This window comes from Aythya fuligula, chromosome 1 (assembly GCF_009819795.1).
Source record: "Aythya fuligula isolate bAytFul2 chromosome 1, bAytFul2.pri, whole genome shotgun sequence".
Lineage (NCBI taxonomy): Eukaryota > Metazoa > Chordata > Aves > Anseriformes > Anatidae > Aythya > Aythya fuligula.
This window is the reverse complement of record NC_045559.1, coordinates 62,554,362-62,571,507: the sequence shown is the minus strand read 5'-3', so window position 1 is coordinate 62,571,507 and position 17,146 is coordinate 62,554,362. Positions and strand designations below refer to the sequence as shown.

At 39.7% G+C, this 17,146-nt stretch overlaps 1 protein-coding gene across 1 annotated transcript in view; it reads right to left on the bottom strand.

Annotated features, from left to right (window-relative positions):
• Positions 1–16,057, bottom strand: part of PKP2 (plakophilin 2) — a 45,888-nt gene extending 29,831 nt beyond the window's left edge. Inside the window, 5 exon segments of the mRNA XM_032188492.1 lie at positions 68–206; positions 4,799–5,493; positions 8,101–8,213; positions 15,837–15,941; positions 15,944–16,057. Coding sequence (XP_032044383.1) covers positions 68–206; positions 4,799–5,493; positions 8,101–8,213; positions 15,837–15,941; positions 15,944–16,049 — 1,158 coding nt within the window. The 5' untranslated portion in view covers positions 16,050–16,057.
• Positions 16,058–17,146: the final 1,089 nt, after the last annotated feature.

The window sequence follows — 17,146 nt, the reverse complement described above, 5'->3', positions numbered from 1 at the left end:
TAAACAGTACCACATAGAACAATTATTTGTTCTACCTGATGGAAGCGTGTATAAAAAAATCACCTACTTTTCTTCTGGCTTCTGCTTTCTGGAAACACTCATGCTGTATGAAAGTCACTGCAGCAAGAATCCTAGGTATTGACTGTGTATTTTCACTCTTCAATATGCTCACTGCATGTTCCAGGGTCATCTCCCCTTCTGGGCTCCTTAAAAGTATAATTGAAGAAAATAGAGTGAAGGAAGACTGTAGTAAATCATCATTTATCCTGCAAATTTTCTTGTAATACCACACTATTCATATTTTTCAACTAGCTTTACTTAGGAAATTATTCTCTTACTAGTAGAAGAAAATATTACAAAAGCTTATGGTAATATTCTGGGGGAAGAGAAAATCATAAATTGAATTGTTGCAGCAATACGAAGTTGTGGACAAAGCAAGACATCCTTGAGATTATAAAAACAACATGGAAACATTAGTAGCTGTAGGGTACAATCACCTTGAGTAAATTGAGTAAGTATGTTGCCTGTGGTAGGATTAAAAATATGCATGGTCATTTTCTTTCTAACTGCCTGCATGTTTGCTTGAATAATAATTGTGCTAGACCATATCAAAAACTGGAAAGAGAGATCACCACACCCATTTTTTTTTTCCCTAGTAGAGGGAACAAAACAATTCATGGCACAATCAGGTGCATTAACTCTGGGATAACCTAGGTGGTTATGTTCCCCAGCCTTTTTACTTACTGTTGGTTTCAAACACTCCCCACCCTGAGGAGGGAGGAAAAAGGAAAGGAAAGGAAAAAAAAAAAAAAAGGTGTGTGTGGGGACACAAAACCACACCTATTCTATTTATTTTTTTAACTTGAATCAGAATGGTTTTCATGTGAATCATTTCAGCAAGTACATCTAAAATTTGAATTTTTCATACAAATACTTTCCTTGATAAACAGGTGCTTAGGAAACACATTTGCTTAAATTGATTTTTTTTTTCTTTTAACTAAGATGAAATGTTAAATAATACATGATGTTCAGATTAGTGAAGTTCAGATAAGAAATGTTTTAAAATTGAGAAAAGAACCATATGTAAAGCACGTGTCTGTGCACTGTACCAGGGGCCACTAGGTTCTTCAGCTCTGAGGCCATCTCAGTAATGGACTGGCAAGGACAAAAGAGCCTGGAAACACAGGCTTGCCCAGAACAGGCTGTGGAGAGGCAAGGTAGACACAAGCTGGCAGAAACCAGGCAGATCTCTCACAGAGAAACCTGGTACAAATGCATTGAAATCAGACCAAAGTATTTACGATGAACTTATGACCTCTGAGACAAAAAAAGATTTTGTTAGATTTTTTTTTTTTTTTTCTGCTAGCTATCCTGTAATTCATAAGGCAAAAGGCAATTAGTATGGCTGCAAGGAGAGTAAAGAGATGAAGATGCACCTGTTCCAAATTAAGTTCTGCTCCAGTACCCTGAGGTCTCCACCTGACTTTACATTTCCATTTGGTGTAAATCATTTTATTTCCTGTCTTCTACCCTCCCCAGAATTTGCGTTTTGAGCAAATATGCTGCATATATAGATGCTGAAGCACACTTGTGCAAGACACAGATGAAATGAAGTGGGCAGTGCGCTGAGGATGTCAATGGAGAAGTTAAGTCAAAGTGCAAATAGACAGAACAACAGTTGGTATTTGTAGTGCCCTGGGCTCTGTTCTGGCAGTGCTTAGGGCTTTCAGATTTCGAGTTTACTTTAGCCCTGATTTAAAACAAAGTAGCTACAAAGTTACTTTACATTGCTAGTGGGATGTACTGATCAGAAACTTACTTAAAGATCTTGAACAATGAATATGGAAAAAAAACAGATCATATTTCTTGTTCTTAGTCGCTCTTAAGGGGAACAGAAAAACAGGCTTTTCCAGCATGGGTTTTAGCCAGGTTTCTTAAATTAACAATGTTTTTGTGAGCATGTTATGTATGTGTGCACGCCTTCCTGCTTGCAAGTTAGTGTAGTAACTTTGGAGACCTTTTAAAAATTTTGGCCACCTTCTATGGAGTGGCAGACATCTCTTATGTGTTAAATTGTGAGTTATTTCACCAGGCAAATAAAGACTCTATCTATGCACTAAGGTCAAGAGAGCTGCATGAGCTGATCCCTGATGGGATATCAGAGAATACGTGGGAACACAGCCTCAGGATGCCAAGAATGTACTAGAGTAGTAGAGGCCCATCAGCAGTCACCAGCCTGCCAGACTGAGATAAATGCATCTATGGCCAGAGACCAAATTTCTAAGTGGTGGATGTGCAGAACTGCACAGAGGCTGACAGCAGCTCAAAATCCACCAGTATCATCCCTTCAAGGCTGATACTCCTTCATGAGTAGTAACCACAATCTTTCCTTCATGTTGTACACTGCCATACTAGGACTGCTCTTTATTGGATGAAAAACAACATTTGCTCTCACTAAAGTTTTATCAGGCAGTAATAAAGTTTTATAAAAAAATAAAGTTTTATCAGACAGTAATACTTATTCCATACTACCCTCAAAGACATTACAGGCAAACCTTAAAGCCGCATGGCTAATAAGCATGTGTATTGATGACAAACAAAGGGATATTCAAGCAATGGTTGTTAAAAAGAACAATGATTTGACAAGTTTTAGCTTCATCTTAATTTCCAGAATATAACATTTTTGAAATCTACTGTTTTCTGATCATTTTGTGACAGTCCTCAGCGCATTTAGAGGTCTGATGCTGTAAGCTGTTTCTCAGGTAGCTTCAGGTACTATCCCTCTCTTTCCTTTGATATATGGATGCTTTTAACTGCTTCACTCTACCAGAAGATGCAGAGATAGCATCACTATATTGTTCTTTTTTTCTTTCTACTTTGATTTCACAGCATGAGTTATTCTTCTACAGAAAGTTTGCAAATACATTTGTACAATTTTAAATTTTATACAGAACTAGTCCACTATTTCTCTCCAACCTTACTAAACTATTTAATATTCTCTTAATTATTAAAACTTAACCTTGAAAAGTCCTAAATTGTGACTTGCATTAAAAGTACAAATTTCAGGAAAAAGCAAATTACTTTGAAAACAGGCTTATTTTATTGTCCCTTCCATTATTAAGGGAGCAACAAATAAGGCAGCAGTCTATCACATAGTGCAACTTTGAAATCAAAGAGGATGGGAAATGACAAGAAATGAGAAAGTCTTTACTAACATATTAGACCGAGAAGTCCTGCTGGAAGAAACTGCACGTCTGGTGATATGATGCAAATAAGTGAAACAGCTCTAATTTGACAGCTGTGTGTACTCCAAAGCAAAATTTGGTCTATTACGTTTTAAACACTTAATTCTACATTAAATTGTGCAGTAGCTAGATGTGGATGAAACGGAATGTACTATAACCAAATTAAGATTTCAACATCAAGCCCTTCCAGTGACAAGAATTACAAAGGAACTTATTAAATGTGTATTTTAGACATCAAAAAAGAGTAATAATCTATGTGGATATCATGAACAATTATATAAGCAAATGTAATAAATACTGATTTCAGTCAGCTAAAATAACTATAGTCTCTTCCTCAACATTTAAGAAACTAGTGGTCCAAATCTCTTGGGGAATTATCTCACATGTCAATTTTCACCAGCCTCTCCCTAAAATAAGCCATTACATTTTACAGAAACTTTTTAAAACTTTGGGTAGACCAATGAGCTCCTTGCTCCCCCCCCCAAAAAAATAAAATAATCTAGCTATGAATCCAAAGTAGAACCTAGTTTATTTGAAAATCTAAAGATATATACAAGTAAATTAAATGGTCAGAAGTACTGAGATAAATGAAATGTGTAAACATTTGCAAAAGGAACTTTACAAGCTTTCATAGCACTTCCAATCATTTTCTTCTGTAATTTCCAGCAAAAGCTGAACTGAAAAGCTGTCACTTAAGGAGTTACACTGCCAAATAGATTTCCAATAGGTCACAAATCTTTCACATTGAGTTCAGCACTGTCCCAAGCAAGCCACCTGTACAATGACTAAAGATAGATGTTTACTTCTGAGGGTGTGAAAAACACTTTGGTTGAATTTGTGCAGGCAGACAACTAGATGCCAATGACTGCACCTTGCAGAAGAACCAAAATTGCTTCTACACGAGATTGAATATCAATATAGCTGTCTGTGGCTTAGAAACACACTAAGGAATCAGCTGGAGCCCCTACCACTGGGGCCAACAAAACCTCAGAATATGGTACCCTTGTTTGCGAGTGGCTTTGGGGTCCTGAAATTCAGAGCAAATTATATTTGTTCTGAGGATGAATATTCTAAGGAAGAAATTTCTGCTTATGTTTTAATGAAGTTCGTCAAAACTAAAAAGTTTCCTTGGAACCATGAAAGTTTCAACTGAAGGCTGTCAATCTGCTAAAAGCCGAATTGCAAAATATGCATTGGCATATTTTTGATGTACTCTAGTGAGAAGCAGTGATAAAATCATTTGGTTTCTTACAAGCAAAAAATTTGCCAATATATTACTATGTAACATCATTTAAGTCGTATACTGCTCAGCATTTACTTTGTGTCTCCTTAAACATATGATCAACTGTTGGAAAAAGGTGGTCCCGAATGTGAGCAAGAGGTGTGGACCCTGCAGGATGTGCAGACGTGCATTTTTTCTCTCTTTCCTTTGCTGCACTGGAAGTGAATTTTCACACTATGTTGGCTGTATAGTTTACTTTCCACTCTTAAACCAATATGTTTCTTTCAGCTGTGACACCCCATAACCTAGATAGGTCCTGCATTATGCTTACCCTAGCTGAGATCCATTGATGGTGACTTGTTCATTCTGCAGGAAACCATTTCTCCCTGCTGCTGCCATAGCAGCTGTCAGTGTCATCCTCTTTCCATCTGTTTCTGCAGCAACACCAGTTACTGAAGCTGGCTGGGAAGCATCCCTCCTGGTCTGTGTGTTTCTGAAAGTAGTTTGGTGCCAGCTGGACCTAAAAGATTGCCTGTTCTGAGACCCCAAATGGGAAGCAGTTGGTGATCTTACTTGTCCCATTGCACTGCCTGATGTCAGGTAGTTCTCTTTCTCTAAAAGGTTGGTCATACTGCGACTGTTGCCTGCTTGATGGTACAGAAGTGCAGAAGGGCTAGGGGGGACACCATCAGGGATAGTGTCATTAACAGCCACCATCTGGGGGTGTCTTTTAAAAGAGCATCCCCTGTTCACTGAATCACGAAGAGTGTAACCAACAATCTCAGACCGAGCATATCTTGGTGGGACAGTCCCACTGGGTCTCCTATTATCTCCGTGCCTTGGAGAGAATCCAGTTGAAAACCGGCTGTCATAGTGAAAATCATTGGACACATATGAAAATCTTTCAGGACCCCGCTGGGGTGAAACCTCTAATCTCTTCAGGGGTTGTCTTTGACCTCTCTCTTCCATTGTCTTGTAAGTAACTCTTGTCCCCCAGCCATTTGTATAAGAGGATGGTGAGGCCACCTGTTAAGGGTGCATAAAAGAAAAGTCAGATTACGGTGGTTAGGATTAATGCCAAAGAAATCAAACCAGTAATGTAAAGATAAAAACTATAAGGTCTGCTATGAGAATAAGAAAATAAAAGGTGAACATCACCAAAACTGGTTATTAAATGGGATTCTGCAATACTTCTTTGTATCTGTGTAACAAAGGTAGGAAGAAGTATGATCTAAACTTTAGGAGACAAAGTCTAAGGAACTAGTCTTCTGATACTACCTCAAAATAGGTGCCAGAGTCATTTATACCTGATAGCGAGCAGTATTTTTAAACAGAGATTTTAGTTTCAGCTTGAAAGTCCTTGAGGATTAACACTCACATCGGTTATTGAAATTAAATTCAAGGCTGCCCAACAGAAGATAATTAGTCGGTCAGATATTAAAATATACTAAAACACTTGTATATTGTTATGATGTACACCTTGACAGGATATTAAGAGGTTATTTTGTTCTCCTGTTCACACTGTGGGGGGATCTAGTAAGGAGAGATATTCCTTTTCCTGTTTCCTTAACTTCATACTGAAAACGAATGGGATTCCATAGCATTGCAAGGAAATCAAAATAACCATTTCACCTTCTCAATGGTTTCCTTTAATCTACAACTACAATTTAAGATGATTTTTATTTTCCTGTCCCCAGTGGGCAAGGACAGTAATCGATCATATTCTTGTTTTCCAATTTTCTCATTTCTAAACTCAATAAACCCACCTCCTTCAACTCTTCTTTGTAGGATTTGTCTTCAAAACTTTTTACTGTATGGGTGCTGTTTGGATTCTCTTCAATTTTTCTATCTTTTGTTGAACTGTTATGTTCTAAATTGGGTCATATTCAACACTTTCCAGAACTAAATCAACTTGGGAGACTATCTGCTTTATATAGAAGAGTGATGGCTAATTATTATTATTATTAGTAGTAGCAGTAGTGAGTGCAGTAGCATCCAGCCATAAACCTAAGTCCCACATATTTTCATGTTGTATTAAAATATTGTAATATTACAGACATTTTTAAAGGTAAACATTGAAGTTTACACTGATGTTATTCATTGAAGGGATAGGGCTTAGCAGATAGTGACTGAAATCCCTTTTTTAACTGTTGAGGAGTTATTGAAGGTGATAACTGACTCACAAAAGGGGCAAAGGTTGCTGAATCTATTAGGCTGAGGCTAGGATCATTGAGTCTATCTGTTTATTCTACAGGAGTTATGCAAGGATATCTTTTCTTTATCTCTTGTCTGGCGGCAAAGAAAAGAATGCTTTTGTGAAATACTAGACCTTGTGGCTTTTTCTGACTTTTATGGCAGCATGGGAGAACAGCATGTCCTATTTCCTTTTTTTTTTTCTTTTTTTTTTTTTTTTTTCTTTTCCTGTCAGGAAAGCTGTACTATTTTATTGTTGTTCCTATGTCACATCTAGTTATCCTCTTTTTGCTCTCTTCTAAAAAGAACAGATTCACATCAAATACTAGGGACTGGGTAACAGGTGAGAACAAATGATAGGAGGACAAATGTAGTCAAGTAACTGGTTCTAACTCTTGCCATAGAGTGCCAGAGCTGCTTAATTAATTTGCCAGCGGCCAGGATATTTCATTCCATGAAAACATGCCGTTCTTGTGTCATCTAAATTAAGAAGAATTTGCCCCCTAAACTATTTATAAAATAAATATTCCTATTCCCAAGCTGAACTGATTTGTTTACTGATGTTGATCACGCAGCAGCACTGCTACTGTGTGATTTCCAAGCTATATGTTAATTGAGCTATGTGTTGATTACCAAATTATATGGTTGCTCCCTCAACCATATAATAACTGGTTCATAGTAGTTATGAGCTGAGTCATGAACCCTGAAGAAAATCAGCTATTTATTTTAGCATTTAGGCCATGAACCCAAGTGAAGTGGGTCAAAATAAAAAGTGAAGCTGTAATTAGCTTAAAAACGCTATTGTATTACAAAGACTATACCACTCACATTCTTGTAATGCTAAAACAGATTACAGCAGGATTATTTAAAATGATAAGGAACACTCTACCTGTCATTGTGAAACTAGTGTGATCTGTTTTCCTATGGTTTTGGATGCTTAGTTCCCTAACCTCTTTCACTATATTCCCAGGTCCAACCCTTGTCATTCTTTACCCTGCAGGACTCCTGAACTCCCTCCAGCAACCTCTAAATGTTTGGCTGGGTACATGCCAGCATGGCCTCTGGCTACTTTGGGCTAGGTATGTGCTGACTGACCTGCTGGCTGCTGGGATGGATAAAGGTCTGACTTGCAACAGCCTCTGCCTAAATGGCATTTAGTACGATTTTTCATTTTCTACCCACATTCCAGTTCTCACAAAACCAATAGGATTGCAAAAAGCCCATCTGTCATACCATGTTGAGTTTAGCCACTGGGCTCAGAAGTCACCAGAAGGAGAGAAAAACATTGATGGATCTCAATCACAAAAACCTCTTTTTCTAGAAATCAGGCTTCAAAAAGTGAACAAATAAACCTTGAAATGTCATCTGCATACTGTTATCTGTGGTTTCAAAATAAACTATGCATTTGATAATGCACTTATCCCCATTCATTTTCCTTACCTGGTTTGACTGGTAATAAGAGACACCATACTGAGATCTTGATGCAAAATCATTTTCAGTAATCCCCATGTTATAAACACGTTCCGGAACACTGGAAGCACGGTGTAAACTACCTATAAATAAAAATTAGTAAGATTTTAACAAAACATAATATTACTATAAAGGATGGTTTGGGGTACTAAGGAAATGACTTGTACACTGCTGATAATATATATTAGCTGAAAATCAGAGAGGGGAAAGATGGAAAGGTGTTTGTGTTCAGTGCATAGCATTCAAAATATGGCTAAGAAAAGATTTCTGAGGGCACAGGCCTCAGATAATTCTCATTTATTTTACTTAAGACATATTTAACTTTTAGAAGTCTTATTGTTCACGCAGCTATTTCACAAAAGAAATTTAAACACAACAAGCTGATGTTTTAAATATCCCAGATACTGGCACATAATTAAGTGCTACCAAAAACTTATTTTTCATTGTTACCGTTTTGAACGTGTACGTACAGTTTATGTAAGAGTGACTCTAACACACCCAGTACACAAACTAGTTAAAATATTGCAACTGTAGATTGCAATGGAGCAAACTGGGCTTAAGTGTATGCCTCTGTTACTGTTAAACCCTAGAGATGTAATTTCAACTGTCACTAAAGAAATACTATACACTCAACATAGACTATTTACTTCATAGCTGTCTACCTCAACTGCTGATGTTTCTTTTCCCTGAAGTACTAGTTTAATGACAATATATTGGAACAAGCAATACTTCACTAATCTTCTTAGTGCTTCACCCAAAAAACATGAGTCCACAAACAAAATCTTTGGCTTGTGGAGGCACGTGGTGTATGAAGCTGAAAAAGTAGCGGTGTTTAATTACACTTCAGACCTGTACCTGTAAGGTTCACTAATCTGCCAAACAAGGTAGAAGATCCACAGCATATCTACCTTGATAGTTTCTTTCCACAACCTAGCTCTGAAAATGGAGCAGTGCCTGGTGATTATTTCTTTCACTAAGACCTCACTATTCTTTAAATTAAAGAGAAAGAAACAAAAAAAGAAAACACATGCACAATAAAACCCACAGAACCAAAAGCCTCAGGGTGTTTCTCTTTCATTGGTACAATGCATTTTCAAATAAAAGTCATTCTATTAAGAAAAAATAAGTCAAGCTTTGTAACAGATACAGACAAAATGACTGTTAATGAAATTTCCAAGTTACTATGAGAATCTGCATACAGGAATATAAAACCCACAGGTTTAAAGAGGTGACACAGAAATCAAAAGCAGAAGGAAGATATTCCTCAAATCTGCCATAAATGGAGACACTGGAGGTTGCAGATGTTTAGGCTGAACATAATGCTGGTTAATAAAGAAGTTGGCCATGAATTTTCAAAATAGCAGATACTGTCTGAGAAAGAATACAAGAAATGGCAGAAGCAAATCATTAACTTGGTCGAATTGACGAAGTCTTCATTTCTAAAAATATTAGGAGTCATATGCACGAGGGACTTCAGGTGCTAAAAACATGCAGGCTAAATCCTGCTGGCATTTTTGATAGCACCTAGCATTTGTGCTGAACAGCTAAGGCTTTCGGTTTGTGCAGTTAGACTCCTGGCTACAGCAGGTACATGTGGGTATCCCTAGGAACTTCAGTACCCCCAAGCCTTTAAAACCTTAGTGCATGTAGATCATAAAGGTTTGGCAAGGGTGAAAAGAAACAAGTCTCACATAACAGCAATAATTTGTAAATGATAAGTCCAAATTTGTGCATAATATAAAAGTGTATTGAGTGCAATAATTTCAAATCCAATTTATCATACTTTCCAGTTACTTTTACTTGTTTAATCATATTTTCCAATTCTTGTACTTTGACTATGCAAGACAGTTTTGAACATGCATTAGGTGATTTGTTAAGACACATTCATGCTAGCTTGGCGTCAGTGAGAGTAGAATGATCCGGCCTGGTCTAACTCATGATTTGGATTGTAGTAATTCCTTCATGACACATTACAAGGTTGTCACAGCCAAAAGGTTACCCAAGTACATGACAAAGCAGTAACAGAAGACTGTTGTTTTCACACTGCAAAAACTTTCTGCCAATATACACTGACATCCAAAAACCGAAAATTCATCCGTCTCTCATTTTATGATATAACTCCAATGTACAACTTCAGGTGCCCAGTAAGACATAGCCACATAGCCTATTGCCCAAGCCTGCTTTTTGAAGATTAGCTTTATTCATTGCTACCTATTAGAGTACTTTCATATAATTAGTGTTTAAGTACATACTCACAGATGATTGTTTCTCTATAGTTAGCATTTTTTGTCTCGTCTACTTAGGGAGAAATTATCTCCTTAGAACATAAAGAACCCTTGAGTAAGTAATTTTGGCATGTTTTTGTTAACTCTGAACTCTCTGTCTTTACTAAACTAAAACAAAATAATCAGGATAAAATAAAAATAATAAGGCAGTCCATGAAGCATACTAGTGTAAACTACATATCTAACAGTTGCTCTATTTGTAATATCAAAACATAGTCAGAAATTGCAACACTCATTTATCTCTGCTTGAACAGTGGCTTTATGCAGTCATCTGTTTTTAACCTTCAGTCTCCCTTTGAAACTATCTACCAGTAAACAAAACATTTTTCTCTTTCAGAGATAAACACAGTATATTTTAGCTTATGGAATTTCACTTTGCATTTTGGTATCTCTTGCTTTCTCTTACCGTACCAGTATTTATTCTTTTGTCAGCGTTTTACCCGAAGATTTATTAGGTAGGAATAAACTGTAGGTTGCGAGATGGGCCCTTTACTTATGCCAAAAGCCAGTGTGATAAAAAAATAAAAAAGTGGGTAACTAAAACACTGGGACCTTTCTGTTAGTTATGAGAAGCAGCATAGGTGATCTGATAAAAACTTGCCTCCGTCAGTGAGGCTACCTCCAGGTAGGTTTTCACCATACTACAAACACTACACATTTTTCACCTCTCGGATTTGCTCAGTATTACTGTATTCAAAAATCATTAGGTAGTTCTTATATATCAGTGCACTGGTTAGGAGAATAAAAAATAATATATATATATATTTAAAGTATTATGTCTATAAATATGTCTTTATATTTAAAATATTATATCTAACATTTACTGTTAGAATTAATATTTTCTAACTGTGAGAATTAGTGTTTTAAATCTCACCGAAACTCTCTTCAGAAAATATAAATTCAGTTACTCATCCACAGGGGTCCATTGGATACCACATTTGGTTTCCAGCAGCCAGCAAGGAAAGGATGGGTTTTCCTACAGGCCCTGTGTCACATCTGTCAAGCAATGTGAATATTTGGAAAACTCAGGCTTCTCAAAGAATAGCAACCACCCACGTGTGGATAATTGAATGGAACCTTTTATCACGACCTCCCCTTTCTCCTGTTAGTCTGAACTGAAGGAGTTCAGGAATGCTGGCTCTTTGGACGTGGACAGTGGAGTAGGAACACTACACCTCTTCACTATTCCTCAAGCCTAAAATAAAAGCTGTGCTAAAATCACCTAATATCACAACAGCTATGTCAAAATTTTGAGGTCTGACATAATAATTACATTATCAGGAAGGAAACTGAATAGATGATTGAGAAAAAAAAAAAAAAAAAAAGTCCATCCAGCCTTGCGGTGGTTCTTCTCAAGCCCTCTTAGGTGTGATAAACCCAATATTTCTAAATGCCCTGAAAGTTCTTCCCTAGCAATTGCTGGCTATAGCTGCAGACAAATCAATGTGCTTGGCCCTTGAAAATAACAATGCCAAGTGACATCGCCATGATACATGAGACATGAAAAAGACAATAATCCTCTATTAAGGAGGAATGTGTATCGGATTCCTCTTAAATCATGTGCATTGTTACCTCTCTGTTGTGCATCTTTTTCAGTACTTTTGTATCTCAATTATAACTGTGAAAGCCAAAATTTTGGCTTTAAATCTCCCACAGCAGGAATTAACTTTGTTGTACTCTGTACACAGAAATCTACTACGGACTATGATACTTTCATGCATGCTGAGTGCCTGCCTGCTGAGTATCTATTTTCCATTCCTTCTCATTGTGAGTGGGTGGTTATATTCCCAGCAGAAACTTGTAAATACTCCTGGTTTGTCATCTTTTAATCCCTTTGTATACCTCACCACTCACAGTGGACTGAGCTAGTGCCATTTAAGAATGACATATCAAAAACTTCACTGAATCACCCCATCTAGAGATGAAGGAGCCTTCTTTTTGATCATTCCCCTTCGTCACACTACTAGAGCATAAGTGGTCCCAAGGGACATTCCAGCATTTTTTACTTTGCATTAGTCAGTACATTTACACAAATGCTCAAATATTTTTCTTTTCTTCTGGCTCAGAAACCACAGGTGAGGTATTTAATGAAGCCAACAAAAATCAGAGGTCACCATCCGTATTTTCTTCTACTTTTATTTTATTTTTTTCCCATGAAGATATAAAGAGAAAATTACTATGAAATTTGGTAAGATTTCTGCAAAATAGAAAACCGAGGACAGAAAACTCCTACAATTTCCTTGAAGCAAGTTTAAGAAAATTACTGTTAAGAATTTTAGAAGTGAAGAAATGTAAAGAAAAAAGTAAGGCTCTGAATGTAATCATTTAATGGTGCTGATTTGAAAACCATATAAGTTTGAATCCTGTTTTTTGTAAATATTCTGTGATTATAACACCCTGTGTTAGAGAAAACATCTCTACATAGACCATCGGTCCATTTGGTTTTGTGTGATATAATACTAAATTCTGCCCTCATCTTTTACAGCAGACCTGGTAAGGATGAAAGACAGGAAGAAAGACTTTGGTCCAACAATTACACTAGAGAAACATATATATCATAGATGAATTTAAAAGTCAATCAAAATCCAAGCCAAACAAGATCAGAAGTGGAATCATATACTGAAGTATACAAGGAAAACTCCCAGACAAATAAGACTGAACTATCTATCACTCCATTTCCATCTTTAAATAGCATTCATTTATGTGGCTGCTTTAGTTCAAAAATTTTCAGGGCAGGGCAACAATGTTTAATTTCCAAAGGTTCAGAAACTGATGAACTGAAAAAGTTATAGCTATTGTCAAACTGATGCTTGAAAAACTATAAACAATGTTTTACAATGTCTTCAAAAATTGTTGAGGCAGATTGTAATTTTAATCATTTAGCAGCTGAAGGAATCCTCAAATCCGATGATGACCTGAATATCTGTTATAAAAAACAGAAAGACGCCAAAAAAAGGCGAAGGGCATAAATTGAGGAGCAATATGAAGAAAAAAACTACCAAACAAACAAAAAAAACCAAACTTTTTTTTCCATTCATTTTTCTATTTAAAAGTCATGTTGAAGGCTAAGCAGGCACCTTTGGTCTAAAACTTAAGGAGAAATTATCCTGCCTGGTGGGGTACTTCTTGCAGCTTCGAAGCCTCCACTACAGTTAGTGGAGAACAGGTGTGTGCAAACAATGCTGGGTAAGGGTTCTACTAACACTGATTTTCCATACCCAGTGGTTATGTGCCCTACTAATTTTAGACATGTATGTGAATGCTCTGGTTAGGTATGTGCTAAGTACCTTGCTGAACAGGGTCTGAAATACTCCTACAGATAGGACAGTTATAGCACAGGGACCTGCTTCTGCCCTTTTTAAATCTCCGTGTTATCTTCCTTGCAACTTCAAACAACATGAAACCTTTGCTGAATTATCTTGAAAACTGTTACAACTTAGCCAAGTGCGTATTTCTTTTTTTGGCATACAAAATAGTGTATATATTTAAGATGTAGCTTACATATGAAAATTAAAATGTTTTTTAAAAGCCTAGTCAATCTTTGTGCAAGTCTTCTATGAAGAAAAAGCACGGTGGGACATAAATGCACATATACATTTATTTTTTAAGGAAAGTTAGCATGTTAAATACATAATAGACATTTCATGTACAAATATTTCAGATATATATACATAGATGGATAGCCATATGCATATATTTTTAATACACACACATGCATGTATAAATGGATGGAATATATGGAATATATTTTAGTTCCATTTATTTTTTTCTGAGCTTTGCAATGGGACTAAAAAATGCATGGTAAGTTGGGCACCAGAATATGTCTTAAAGAATAAAAGTTCATGTTACGCATGAACAATACATCTAACAGACATGACATTTGCCACTCCTCATCTAGAAGCCTGAGAGTTTTGCTCTCAGAAATGCAAAGTATTCAAATACTTGACCTTTAGAAAAAACAAGGCACACCATGACAACTACCCCTAAATCCGTCAGGTCTGTTAATGTACTGCAGAGAAGTTAAGACAAGCTAGAAAGATGGGAACTTTGTCTTCATAGTTTTATTACAGTTTAGAGACATGATCTCAGGTTCATGACACCATCTCATTTGTTCAACAATTGCTTTAGCAAGTCTTTTTCCAGGCTGCTCTTCTCTACTGACAGAAAAAGAAATGGTTTGAAGAAAAGAACAGAAGAAAAGAAAAAAGTTCTGAAAACTGTTCAGAAACTTATTTAAATGCGAGCTGCCAAGTTAAGGACTTGCACACGTAGCTGCACATCCACACAGCCATGTATGCCTCTTTATGTGATCTGTGTGCCCCAGTTTTTCAGAGTATGTCCACACCTGCACTGTACTCTTTTTCACAGAATGGCTTGGTTGTAAGGGACTTTAAAGATCATCTAGTTCCAACTCCCGACTTTTCAGTCTTTTCATGTTCTTCATGACTTTTTCAGCCATGAAGTGTATTTAGATGGAAGACAGAAGTATGAGGAAACATTCTTCTGCCTGACAAGATAGGTGAGTGGAGTATAGTCATAAATTTAAAGCCCCTTTGCTCATAGATTTTTGCAAATGAAAGGTGACGGCTTCTATAATGACACCCCTAGCAACATGGCGTATAACCTACAAGTTTGCCATATCTTTGTATGTAAATACAAGATATATATATATATTTAAGTTCACTGTAAAAACAATGCTTTTCTTCTCTATTTGCAGTTAAGATTACACCCCTCAGGCAGCTGGCCTGAAACCCTGAGTGCTGACGAAGTCAACCTGCTGGGGCCTGATGCTGCAGATCCTGGATGTGTCAGACCGTGTGGCGACCTTCCATTTGCACCGTTGCACGTCGAAGAGCAGCATGAATACCCCTCTGGCAGCACTGCTGCCCAACGTTTCCCCATCCCACGCCTTTCCTGGAGTTATTTTGCCAAACCTCCCTTTAGTTTCACCTTCGAGGTGAACAGGGAAACCACTTCCGACGTTTCTCCCCATTTCATTTCGCAGACAGGGCCAGTGGGTAGACACGGAGTTACTCAAGCAAGCCCAAGAGATGGTTGCTGGGGTTGGAGGACCCAGTCTCCACTCGTCCGTCCGTCCATCCATCCACCATCCATCCAAACGCCATCCATCCATCCATCCATCCATCCATCCATCCATCCATCCATCTGTGCGTCTGTCCGTCCGTCCATCCACCCACCCACCCACCCCTCGGGCAGCCGTGCAGGGCGAGCAGCTCCCCCGACTCCCCGCAGCTGCAGCGCTGGGGAGTCACAAACTCCTCACCCGGCCAAAAGCACGATGAGTCGCGATAGAACCACGCCTGTCGCGAGTCCCGCAGCGGTACCGGCTGCTCGCAGCGACCCGCCCCGTCTCCCCAAACCCCCTTGGGGCCAGGCAGGGCGCGGGGCTCGGGCACTCACCATTGTGCAGCGAGCCTCGGCTCCTCCTGGCCAGCGTCTGCTGGACCTGCCGCTGGATCCGCAGCGCCTTCTCCTCGCCGCCTCGCCCGCCCGACAGCTTGAGCCCGGCTCGGAGGGCAGCGCCAGGCTGGAGCTGTCCAGCTCCCCCAGGATCTGCTGGCCCAGCACGGTGCGGATGTAGCCCTGCTCGCCGCCGGGGCCGCGGACGGCCATGGGCTCGGGCGGGCTGAGCACCGCTGGGCATCCGCTAACCTGATGCGCCGCCGCCGCCGCCGCTCGCCCCAGGACGGACGGCAGGGCCGGGCCGGGCCGCGCCCCGCGCTCAGCACGGGCCCGGGGCCTGCCCCGCCCGCCGCGCAGGGCCAGGCACGGCCCGCGCCCCCGCCGCCTCCCGCCCGCTGCCGGGCCGGGCCGGCTCCTCCCGTGCCTCCGCCACCGCCTCTCCCCTCCCGGCCCCGCTCGTCCCCTCCCCTGCTGCCTCTTTTCGTCCCTGGCAGGGACAGGGACGCGGCGGGGCGCGGTCACTTCGCCGCCGCCGCCCAGGCATGTCGCCGCCCGGCCCCGGCTGTCCCGTAGGGGCTGGCGGAGAGAAGCCGCTGGACGTGACCGCTGTTGTAGACACGTACACCCCTCACACGCCTTGCGCTGTAGCTATTTGGCATTACGCTGGCTGGTTTAGGCACTTCTACGCCTTACACTGAGATACGAAACTGCTTTTACACACAGCGGGCCCCGGCTGTAAAGATAAAAACTTTCGGGCGGGGCTGTGCTGGGAGTAGGCGCAGGGCTGCTGGTGGAGGAGTTCTGCTGCTCTCCCCGGTTTGCAGCTTGCCTGAGGGTTTGCAAAGGGGTGAACTGAAGCCGTCCTGCCCTCAGTGCCATTGTAAAAAGGTGGCAAGGGAATTTCGCAACTAAAGACCGTGGAAAAACAAACAAAACCAAACCAAACAGCAACCAAAACGCCCGGCAGGCTGTTCTGCAAACATCTGTGCTGGTGTTTTACTGTCCTGAGTGGCTTCTTACTTGCTGAAATAGGGCTCAGTGAAGGGGAGCACGATGGAGGCTCCAGCTCCCCACTGTCTCGGATACGACGTGGAGTTACTGTATAAACGAGCCCTGGGGTCGGCTTGATGTGAGAGGCGGAGGGAAAAGGGAACATGCAAACTCTTGGGATAGGAGAGTGTGGACTTGCACGCTCCGTTTAGAAAATAATAGGTGAAGCAGGGTTTCTCAATGTAAAAACCAACCAACCAAACAAAAACAACAAACCAACAAAAACACCAACAAACTGAATGTAGGCACTTTCATGG